Genomic DNA, 12,775 nt, shown 5'->3' on the forward strand with positions numbered 1-12,775 from the left:
ATTTTCGCGTTCGGGAATTTCGTCGATTTTTTATACTTGCAATTGAAATCGATGGAGGATGTTGTAATTTTTTTTCAATTTTGAGTGTTTTCTCAACTCCGTATCTATATTCGAACAAAAATTAAAATAATAAAATTATATATAATAGCTTATATATATATTAAAATAACTTAAAAAGAGGTTATAAAATTTTGAAAAAAATTTGTATCTATATTCGAACAAGTTTAAAATTACGTAAAAAGAGATTATAAAAATTGGGAAATTTGTATCTATATTCGAACAAAAATTAAAATTGTGTAAAAAGGGGTTACAAAAATTTGAAAATTTGTATCTATGTTCGAACAAGTTTAGAACAAGTTTGCATAAAAAGGAGTTATAAAAATTTATATCTATATTCGAAGAAGTTTAGAACAAGTTTGCATAAAAAAGAGTTATAAAAATTGGAAAATTTATATTTATATTTGAACAAGTTTAGAATTGCGTAAAAAGGGGTTATAAAAATTGGAGAATTTATATCTATATTTGAACAAAAATTAAAATAGCTTATATATATTAAAATAACTTAAAAAGAGGTTATAAAAATTGGAAAATTTGTATTTATATTCAAACAAGAATTAAAATTGCGTAAAAAGAGGTTATAAAAATTGGGAAATTTGTATCTATATTCGAACAAAAATTAAAATTGTGTAAAAAGGGGTTACAAAAATTTGAAAATTTGTATCTATGATCGAACAAGTTTAGAACAAATTTGCATAAAAAGGAGTTATAAAAATTGGAAAATTTGTATCTATATTCGAACAAGTTTAGAACAAGTTTGCGTAAAAAGGAGTTATAAAAATTGGAAAATTTGTATTTATATTTGAACAAGTTTAGAATTGCGTAAAAAGGGGTTATAAAAATTGGAAAATTTGTATGTTTGAACAAGTTTAAAACAAATTTGCATAAAAAGGAGTTATAAAAATTGGAAAATTTGTATCTATATTCAAAGAAGTTTAGAACAAGTTTGCATAAAAAGGAGTTATAAAAATTGGAAAATTTGTATTTGAACAAGAGTTAAAATTGCGTAAAAAGAGGTTATAAAAATTGAAAAATTTGTATCTATATTCGAACAAGTTTAAAATTTCGTAAAAAAAAGTTAAAAATTGGAAAATTTGTATTTATATTCAAACAAGTTTAAAATTGCATAAAAAGGAATTTTAAAAATTGGAGAATTTGTATTTCAACAAGAATTCGAACAAGAATTAAAATTGTATAAAAAGGGGTTATAAAAAATTGAAAAATTTGTATCTACATTCAAACAAGTTTAAAATTTTAGTAAAAAGGGATTATAAAAATTGGAGAATTTGTATCTATATTTGAACAAAAATTAAAATAGCTTATATATAATAGCTTATATATATTAAAATAACTTAAAAAGAGGTTATAAAAATTGGAATATTTGTATTTATATTCGAATAAGAATTAAAATTGCCTAAAAAGGAATTATAAAAATTGGAAAATTTGTATCTATATTCAAACAAGTTTAAAATTACCTAAAAAGGAGTTACAAAAATTGGAAAATTTGTATCTATATTCAAACAAGTTTAAAATTGCATAAAAAGGAATTTTAAAAATTTGTATTTCAACAAGAATTTGAACAAGAATTGTATTCAAACAAGAATTAAAATTGCGTAAAAAGAGGTTATAAAAAATTGGAGAATTTGTATCTACATTCAAACAAGTTTAAAATTTTAGTAAAAAGAGCTTAAAAATTTGAAAATTTGTAAATTTATATTCGAAAAAGAAGTTAGAACAAGTTTGCATAAAAAGGAGTTATAAAAATTGGAAAATTTGTATTTATATTCAAACAAGAATTAGAATTGCGTAAAAAGGAGCAGCATAATTTAATAATTTAATAATTATAAAAATTGGAGAAAGAAATCGATCTTCGGGGGGATGCCAATTCGACATAATTTTTTCAATTCAATTAATTTAATTCAATTTCACTTTGTATTTATATTCGAACAAGAATTAGAATTGCATAAAAAGAGATTATAAAAATTGGGAAATTAGAGAATGAAATCGATCTTCAAGGGGATGCCAATTCGACATAATTTTTCCAATTTAAGAATTTTTCAATTCAACTGTCTTCTCAACTTTGTATCTATATTCGATCAAGTTTAAAATTGCGTAAAAAAGGGTTACAAAAATTGGAAAATTAGAGAATGAAACGCGAGTTCAGTCAAGCTTTATGGAATTAATTTCCTCGAATTCTGTTATTTCGGATCAACGCTTAAATCCGACGAATGGGATAATGTAAAATCTTATATTGATTCTGTTCACACACACAGAATGGGGAGGGAGGATATAAATTGGTGGACGAAGGTTCCTTGACATTTCGAATCTATACATTCGGCTTTCACGAGCAATTCGAGACACGTGCCTCGCTTCCTGTTGTACCAGATATGCACGGTATGCGCGCCACGTACGTAATACAATCGTTCGATAATAACACGTTCGATCGAAAGTCGAAAAGATTTTCGAGCCCGAAACGAGGCTCGAGATCCCATGGAAAATGTTAAAAGTGGTACAAATTTTCCTTCGAAGAGATTGATAGAACTTTCTTAAAAAAAAAGAAAAGAAATGTATATAAAAAACCACGAAGATTAGATTTAATTATCGAGTATCGTTCGATTTTTATCAATACATATAATTTTATTTTTTATTTTTGTGAAAGTATTCATCGGTTGTGAAAGTTTGTTGAAAATTCTTGTCTTAACTCCTGCATACGTAGATATATATATATTATAATTAAATCATGGTTATATATCACACGTCGCGAACTGTGGATGCCAAGAGTTGGAAAATTTTTAAATCTCGCGGCTGTCGACGCGAGTAATGGCAGCGTTATTCATCACGTCCGAACCGTACCACTTCTTTTCTTCCTGAATATTTCAATTTTCATTTTTCTCCCCCTCCCTCTCCTCGTCTCGTTGAACGGATGAACAAGAGGTTAATTAAATTCTCACCGGTCGATTCGAGATTTTTAATTAAAAAAATTTTCCCCGCGGCCCGACTGACAAAAGTCTTCCTGAAAGTTCGGGAAAGCAGCTTTCACGTTTACGATTTCTTTTATCACGCAGCGGGGAATTAATTGGACGTCTAATCAATCATTCACTAATAATCGGAAGTCTCTGCAGGAGACCGGGTAATTGATGAGTTTCGATCGTAAATCTCGCGGAAATCGATAGATCCCCCTCCTAGGAAATAACGTTGGAAATTTGTGGGAAAAAGAGAGAAGTTTCAGCCGATTCAGATTTTATCAAGTGGTTAAATCAAGTTCGAGTTTCTCTTTAACCCTAACTTTAATTCTTCTTCTTCCAAATTTTCTTCAGAGAATTATTTACACACCAAGTTCACACTCGAACTTGTAAACTCTCCTTAACGCTGAGACAGATTCAAATTTTATTATTTACCCCAAGTTCACACTCGAAAATCGAATTTGTAAACTCTCCTTAACGCTGAGACTCAAATTTTATTATTTATACCAAGTTCACACTCGAACTTGTAAACTCTCCTTAATATCGAGATAGATTCAAATTTTATTATTTACACCAAGTTCACACTCGAACTTGTAAATTCTCCTTAACGCTGAGACAGATTCAAATTTTATTATTTACACCAAGTTCACACTCGAACTTGTAAACTCTCCTTAATATCGAGATAGATTCAAATTTTATTATTTACACCAAATTCACACTCGAAGATCGAACTTGTAAACTCTCCTTAATATCGAGATAGATTCAAATTTTATTATTTACACCAAGTTCACACTCAAACTTGTAAACTCTCCTTAATATCGAGATAGATACAAATTTTATTATTTACACCAAGTTTACACTCGAACTTGTAAACTCTCCTTAACACTGAGACAGATTCAAATTTTATTATTTACACCAAGTTCACTTGAACTTGTAAACTCTCCTTAACACTGAGACAGATTCAAATTTTATTATTTACACCAAGTTCACACTCGAAGATCGAACTTGTAAACTCTCCTTAATATCGAGATAGATTCAAATTTTATTATTTACACACCAAGTTCACGATCGAACTTGTAAACTCTCCTTAACGCTGAGACAGATTCAAATTTTATTATTTATACCAAGTTCACACTCGAACTTGTAAATTCTCCTTAATATCGAGATAGATTTAAATTTTATTATTTACACCAAGTTCACACTCGAACTTGTAAACTCTCCTTAACGTTGAGACAGATTCAAATTTTATTATTTACACCAAGTTCACACTCGAAAATCGAATTTGTAAACTCTCCTTAACGCTGAGATAGATTCAAATTTTATTATTTACACCAAGTTCACACTCGAACTTGTAAACTGTCCTTAATATCGAGACAGATTCAAATTTTATTATTTATACCAAGTTCACACTCGAACTTATAAACTCTCCTTAACGCTGAGACAGATTCAAATTTTATTATTTACACCAAGTTCACACTCGAACTTGTAAACTGTTCTTAATATCGAGATAGATTCAAATTTTATTATTTACACCAAGTTCACGATCGAACCTTAACGCTGAGACAGATTCAAATTTTGATATTATTAAAAAGAGAACGTTTTCAACAAAGTTGCTGGAAAGGATTTCCTCTGGAAAATTTGATTTTTGTTTCGAGCTTGCATGAGAATCTTGGGACGATAATTCTCGGTTCCTCTGAATCAAAACGAAATTAATTTTAATAAATATTGTAATAAATTGAATAATTATACGAAATATTTTTAAAATACGAAGGAGAAGGGATGCGATGGAACGCGGAATTCTTTCGAGACGAAAATTCAATCTCCATCTGCGGATTCTATACGTTTGAGAGGAGAGAAAGTGCATAACCAGAGTTGGATAAATTATCATCGACGAGCAGCAGGGGAGATCGATTCCGTGGCGAACTTTTTACGTTTCTCGAAATAATGGAACGAGAGGAGGCGCTCTTTATTGTTCAATTTTATTCCTATTGACCTCGTGACTCGCCATTTCATTCCACGTAAAAAATCCACGTATTTCCTTCGCAACGTAACGCTATCGCTTTCATCCATCTTCATACAATAAAACGTTTACGTACGAATCGAACGTTACGTATTCTCGTAAAATTCTACAAGTATTTTCTCGTATCGAAAACAAATTCTAGCTAAGAGGAAGACGTAATATTCGCATAAATTGAGGTCTCTTCAAAATCTCTTTCAATCTTTCTCCTCGAAAGTATTTCCTTTGTATATATTTAAATTTCTACGATGCCTCCAAAATCTTCTCTTTTGCCCCAAAAAAATTTTCTCTCTCCTGTCATTCTATAAAAATAAATACATTTACATTTTCAGAAGAACTCCTTATCCGTAAAATCTCCTCCAAAAATCTTCTAACGATTATTCAGGGAAAAATAAAAAAAAAATCTCTCTCTTTCGCTCCAAAAATTCCCATAATTTTTCCCGTGTGGAGAATTCCATTTATTATCTCTTTATCCATCTCTTGAGAGTCCACAAACAGAGTCTGTGCTAAGTAACTCGAAAAAAAGAAAGATTCTCGCGATTATGAGGAGAAAAATTCGAGCGCACGTGCGAATTTTCTCATGCTGTTCTCGACGGAAGAGCATCGGCGGGATCTGGCCGATTAATCGAAACTTAGGCGCGGGTACAGTTAGGCAAAAAGTTAAAAAGCGTGGACGCTGCGTCGTGGAGCGTCCTCGGGGACGACGAAGACGGTGGCGGAGCGTGGCCTCGCGAATTGGAGCGTGGATCTGCGTGGATCCGTTAACGTCGCGCGCCACGCCGTGAAAAACGTCTTTTGTAACTGAACCTGTCGTCTTCCGTTTCCTACCAGTTTCTCGTTTCTAGAGAATTATTCTACTCTCTTCTTTTATTTTTTAATCTGTTCTTTTGTTCGAGGTATAATTGTGAAATTCTCGAGAATATTTTTCATTCAGAATTTTGATCATTTATTGAACCGTTCTATTAAATTTTATATGAAATTAAAGAATTGTGTGCTTTTGTAATTGAACCTGTTGTCTTCCGTTTCCTACCAGTTTTTCTAGAGAATTATTCTATTCTCTTCTTTTATTTTTTAATTTGTTCTTTTGTTCGAGGTATTAATTGTGAAATTCTCAAGAGTTTCATTTTGTGGATCAGAATTTTGATTATTTATTGAACTGTTCTATTAAATTTTATATGAAATTAAAGAATTGTGTGTTTTTGTAACTGAAACCTTCTGTTGTCTTCTGTTTCCTACCAGTTCCTCATTTCTAGAGAATTATTCTACTCTCTTCTTTTATTTTTGAATCCGTTCTTTTGTTCGAGGTATTAATTGTGAAATTCTCGAGAATATTTTTCATTCAGAATTTTGATCATTTATTGAACCGTTCTATTAAATTTTATATGAAATTAAAGAATTGTGTGCTTTTGTAATTGAACCTATCGTCTTGGAAAGATGAGTTTTCTAATTTTCGAAAATATTTTTCATAAATAAATATTTTGTTGTTTCTGAATTTTATCTATTCAATTGTTATTCTATTTATTCTATTAAATTTTATATGAAATTAAATTGTGTGCTTTTGTAACTGAATATGTTGTCTTCTGTTTCCTACCAGTTTCTCGTTCCTCGACGATTATTCTACTGTCTTCTTTTATTTTTTAATTTGTTCTTTTGTTCGAGGTATTAATTGTGAAATTCTCAAGAGTTTCATTTTGTGGATCAGAATTTTGATCATTTATTGAACTGTTCTATTAAATTTTATATAAAATTAAAGAATTGTGTGTTTTTGTAACTGAAGCTGTTGTCTTCTGTTTCCTACCAGTTCCTCGTTCCTAGAAAATTATTCTACTCTCTTCTTTTATTTTTGAATCTGTTGGAAAGATGAGTTTTCTAATTCTCGAGAATATTTTTCGTAAATGGATATTTTGTGGATCTGAATTTTATTTATTCAATTGTTATCATTTATTAAATTTTATATGAAATTAGAATTATGTGCAATTCTTTGTAATTGAATCTGTCGTCTTCCGTTTTCTTCCAGTTCCTCGTCGTTTCTAGACGATTATTTTACTTTCTTCTTTTATTTTTCAATCTGTTTTTTTATTCGAGGTATTAATTATGAAATTCTTGAGAATATTTTTCATTTTGTGGATTAGAATTTTGATTATTTATTGAACTGTTCTATTAAATTTTATATGAAATTAAAGAATTGTGTGCAATTTTTTTGTAATTGAATTTGTTTTCCAGTTCCGTTTCTTTCCAGTCTTTCCTCGACAATTATTTTATTCTCTTCTTTTATTTTTGAATCTCTTGGAAAGATTAATTTTCTAACTCTCGAGATATTTTGTGAATCAGAATTTTATTTATTGAACCGTTCTATTAAATTTTATATGAAAAGAATTGTATTTGTAACTGCTTTTGTAACTGAACCTGATTTCCATTTTCTTCCAGTCCTCGTTTCTCTCTTTATTATTTTACTTCTTCTTTTATTTTTCAATCTGTTGGAAAGATGAGTTTTCTAACTCTTGAGATATTTTGTGAATCAGAATTTTATTTATTGAACCGTTCCATTAAATTTTATATGAAAAGAATTGTATGCTTCTGTAACTGAACCTGTCGTCTTGGAAAGATGAATTTTCCAACTCTCGAGAATATTTTTCGAAAATGGATATTTTATGAATTTGAATTTTATCTATTCGACTATTTTTAAAAAAATTCATTGTAAATTGTGTATTTTTGTAATTGAATTTGTTGTCTTCCGTTTCCTTCCAGTCGTCATTTCTCGACGATCATTTTATTCTCTTCTTTTATTTTTGAATCTGTTAGAAAGATTAATTTTCCAACACAAATAGATTCAATAAATAGATATTTTGTGGATCAGAATTTTATCTATTGAACTGTTCTATTAAATTTTATACGAAACTAAAGAATTATATATTTTTATAACTAAACTTGACTTCCGTTTCCTTCCAATCATTGACAATTATTTCTTCTCTCTCTTCTTCTTCTTTCATTTTTTGAATCTGTTGTCCAACGTATTAATTTTGGAGCTCTCGAGAATAATATAAATCAGAATTTTATCTATTCAACTGTTCCATTAAATTTTACGAAACTAAAGAATTGTGTGCAATTCTTAATTATTTCTTCTCTTCTTTCGTTCGAGTTTTTCGTTCAAATGGACATTGGTGTTGATCATCAATTTTATTTTATTAAATTTCATACGAAACTGAAAGAATTGCGTGCTTTTGAACCTGTCATTTTTCATTTCCTTCCAATCATCCTTCGCCGACAATTATTTCTTCCAATTATTTCTCCTCTTCAAGAAATTAATTTCGATTAATGAAATTCTCTGAAAATATTTTCCTAATAAACAGATATTATATCGATCAATATTTTATCTATTAAACTCGTTTGATTAAGCCTGGAAAAATATCAAAAGTAGAAGAATAATGCAGTTTACCATTGTTGTTTTTCACGTTCGAGCTCTGGTAACTTCATGAATTCTGATTAGTTTCGATTTAATGGGCGATGTTTCACTCTGATGAAGTAATCGTAAAGAGTAGGCGTGTTCAATACACCGATGATCATAGTCATTTAACCAAATTTACTGTAACTGTGTAGACTGTTAACCAACTACTTTCAATCGTATCATAAGAAAATTCGATAATTATAATTCACGTGTGTCTAAAGAATTGCTGAATTTGAATTACTTTCTATTCAAAATTTCGATACGATCTTTACATTAACATTAACGTTTCTTTTCTTGTTTTCAGGTGAGTTTTCCAAGGGAAAATCTGTATCTAAAAGTAGTCGGCATGATTCTCGGAAGAAACGAGGTGAGTCGATTAATAGAAAGAAAAAAAATTCGAAAACTTCAATCATCACAATTGTGTCGCCAATTTACAACTCGTAGAGATTTAACAAGTATTCCGGCAATTAATCACTCGCGGCACAACGCGCGTCGCGAAATAATATTCCGATTTACAATTCGGAACAATCATCTTGTTAACAGGCATTGTTACGTGCGCGTCACCTTGACAGAAAGAAATTAATTGCAAGGTTATTACGAGCGGTGGTGGAATGCCGTAGGCGCGAATCGAACAACAAGATTAACTAATTATTCGAATAATTAAGCTAATTGTATGGAGAAGGCTGACATGCAAACGCCTCCAACTTCCTTATTTCATTTTTTTTTTTTCGAATTTTAATATTTGTTGACATTTTAATTGTCATCGTGTGTCTTATAATCGTAGATGTTTATAATCATAGGTATGAGAAACGAAATTTGTAAGGTAAAAGACGATATACGATATACCGTTCCCTGGTGATGTAAAAAAGCTTTAATTATTCGTGCTTGAACTTTAAATTAAATTTTTTTTCTAATTATCCGAGAACTTTTAATGTAAAATTTGCTATAATCTCATTTTTTTTTAACCAAGTTATCATCGTTGATGAGATTATAAATATTTTATGGACGTTGTTCGCTAATGATTCTTTGTAGTATGAGAAAAGAATGTAAATAGAAATTTTATTATTTGTAACAGTATTGCCGAGTGAGAGTAAGGAAACTATAAATTGCACTTATCGACTGCAACGTTACAGAAAGCGGCATTACCGATAGCTATCATCGCAACCGATACACATGGAAGAAACATATTTTCTACTATTACCGACATTCGGTAAACTTTGTGCGCCGTCTTTGTACATGGCGCCCCTCATAATTGCATTTTAAAAGTCAATCGAATACAAAAGTTACATTTTTTTAATCATTTGTTCTTCGTATCCCATATTTTATAAATCCATTTTTATATACACTCGGGATTCATTTATATACGCAAAATTTTACACACGAAGAAATGTCGTTTCGAATAATATTGACAAAGAAATCGTACGTCTCGTCGATACGCGTATATATACATAAATGGAAGAACGTAATGCTCTTCTATTTGGAATATTTGTAAACGTTTCCAGATACGTATCTGGATCTTATCGTTTGTGCCGCGATACACGTGTAACCCGTTAGAAGAAAAGTAATCGTTAACGTCATGCACATGTTATGCGTTAACCAATAGCGTAGAGACTATCTTCTCCAACCTCGATTCTTATATTCTTCCACGCGTTACGAACGAAATTGAAACATTCGTTATATCGTACGCGTGAAATTCGCATAAAAACCTATATTTCTGATCGAAAATTAAAAAAATTTCTCGTATAAAACGCGATAAATAACCAACTCTTTTCCATGTCATCGTTCATTTTCTACGAGTCCTACGCCTATATACGTGCCGAGCGGCTCATGACCAGCCATTAATGGTCGTACACCCCCTACAAGGTGGAGTAGAAGATCATGGTCGATCGTATAAGGCGCTCCATTCGTCGGATCGTTGACCGTGCAACGTGATACCGTATTCTTCACCTCGGTCTTCTCTTCTTACGCAAGCAAATCAATTTCTACTCGAAGACCACTTAACCTCTTTCACCGCGTATTCGTAAAACGCCTAGCCCCTCCCCCCTCCTTCTCTACTTCCCTTCCAACGTACAATGCTTTCTAATGCGTTGGAACTGACTTATCGCGTGGAATACTTTCGTGGAAATTCCACGAAATTTTCCCCTCCCCTCCGAAAGAAGGAACAAGTAGCGCCTCTTTCGGCTCCAAGAATAATTATTCGTCGTATTTATACAGTTTTTAGCTCGAATATTACTTTTTCACTCGGTTAGAGTTATATTTTGCTCGACATACGCTTCACGCGTAATATAATATAAACAAGTAATTTTAATTTCGCTTCATTTCGATGTAATAAAAAGGAACGGAAAGCAACGTGTTTAAATATGCAGGCGAGGCTCGTTACAAGGATTGCGTTATCCTTATACGGGCAAATCTCATTTTTGTTAAACGTGGTCTCGTCATTCGTTACATTTGTGCGTTATCTCTTATAATAATAATAATAATCTACGTTATTTCTACATGTAAATCCTCTAGAAATACTTTCACCTTTCGAAAAGTATTTTATTAAGTGCTTGCATATCGATTACGTTGATTCTCCTCATTTCAATTATTCGTATTCCAGAAAAGAGAAAGAAATGGATCTTGAAAAAAGGAAGAATTTGTAAATCAATCGAATCGGAACACGTTCAATGTCCGTAAAGATTGGTTGACTCGTTGCTTTGTTCAGAGAGAGAGAGTCGAGAGAGGAGGATTAATTTGAAATGAACGGTGTACTAATAATCGCGAGCTAAGATTCGCGTTTGCAAGTTCAGCCGAGTGCAGAAACGGAGGATTTTGATTTGTTACCGGAGGCAGCGAGCGCTCCGCCTCATTGCCACATCGGTTTTACGCCGTCTCTCCCTTTCAAATCTCGCTCGCCTTTCCCACGTCCGTTTTCTCATCCTTCAAGCACTTCTAACTTCTTTGCGTTTCGATCTCGCCACCCCCAAATACAGGAAATTTTATCAAATAAATGGAAAAGATTTTTTTCTTCCTCGTGTTTCAACTTTCTTCCACAGATTCCATCTTTGCTCGTACACCCTCTTTTTCTGCTTCTCCAAGCAATTATATCTCTTCTTCTGTTCTGTAATTTTCGAAAATAATAATAATAAATAAGAAGAAATAGAAAAAGGAGAACAAGGAGTACAGAAAAATTCCGGTACTTTTGTCTTCTCCTCCCTCTCAAACAATTATATCTCTTTTCTCTTCTGTACTTTCGAAAATAATAATAATAATAAAAAAGAAGAAATAGAAAAAGGAGAGCAAGGAGTACAGAAAAATTCCGGTACTTTTATTTCTTCTTCCTTCCCAAGCAATTATATTTCTTTTCTCTATTGTTCTTTTCGAAAATAATAATAAAAACAGAAAAATTCCTTTTGTCTCTCTTCTCCCCAATTTTGAAAATAATAATAAAAAAAGAAGAAATAGAAAAAGGAGAGCAAGGAGTTGATATACTTCCAATACTGAAAAATTCCAATATTTTTGTCTTTTCCTTTCTCTTCCCAATTATATTTCTTTTCTCTTCTATATTTTCCAAAAATAATAAAAAAAAAAGGAGAAATAGAAAAAGGAGAGCAAGGAATTGATGTACAGAAAAATTCCGGTACTTTTGTCTCCCTTCCCTCCAATTTGGAAAATAATAATAAAAAAAAAAAAGAAGAAATAGAAAAAGGAGAGCAAGGAGTTGATATACAGAAAAATTCCAATACTTTTGTCTTCTCCTCTCTCCCCCCAATTATATTTCTTTTCTCTTCTGTGCTTTTCATAAAATAATAATAAAAAAAAGAAGAAATAGGAAAAGAAGAATAAAGAGTACAGAAAAATTTCAGTACTTTTGTCCCCCTTCCCTCCAATTTCGAAAATAATAACAAAAAAAAAGAAGAAATAGAAAAAGGAAAGCAAAGATGTACAAGTTGATGTACAAAAAAATTCCAATACTTTTGTCTTCTTCTCTCTTCCTCTGCCCCTTCCCAATTATATTTCTTTTCTCTTCTGTTCTTTTCGAAAATAATAATAATAATAATAATAAAAAAGAAGAAATAGAAAAAGGAAAAGCAAGTTGATGGAAGTAAGAAAAATTCCGATACTTTTGTCTTTTCTTCCTTCCAAGCAATTATATTTCTTTCCTTTTCTGTACTTTTCGAAAATAATAATAATAATAAAAAAAGAAGAACAAGTATAGAGTATAGAAAAATTCCTCTACTTTTGTCTCTTCTTCCAAGCAATTATATTTCTTTCCTCTTCTATTCTTTTCGAAAATAATAATAATAAAAAAGA

General features: G+C 30.9%; 1 protein-coding gene across 12 annotated transcripts in view; it reads left to right on the top strand.

Moving 5' to 3' along the window:
• LOC724344 (probable Ras GTPase-activating protein) overlaps nucleotides 1–12,775 on the top strand; it is a 376,738-nt gene that overhangs the window by 247,833 nt on the left and 116,130 nt on the right. For 2 of the 12 annotated variants that reach the window (XM_016911119.2, XM_001120165.5), the window contains exon 2: nucleotides 8,787–8,849. The exons of the other annotated variants lie outside the window; for them this stretch is intronic. In XM_016911119.2, coding sequence (XP_016766608.1) covers nucleotides 8,787–8,849 — 63 coding nt within the window. The remainder of the gene's footprint in view (nucleotides 1–8,786; nucleotides 8,850–12,775) is intronic. 12 annotated transcript variants of the gene reach the window in all.

This window comes from Apis mellifera, linkage group LG3 (assembly GCF_003254395.2).
Source record: "Apis mellifera strain DH4 linkage group LG3, Amel_HAv3.1, whole genome shotgun sequence".
NCBI lineage: Eukaryota > Metazoa > Arthropoda > Insecta > Hymenoptera > Apidae > Apis > Apis mellifera.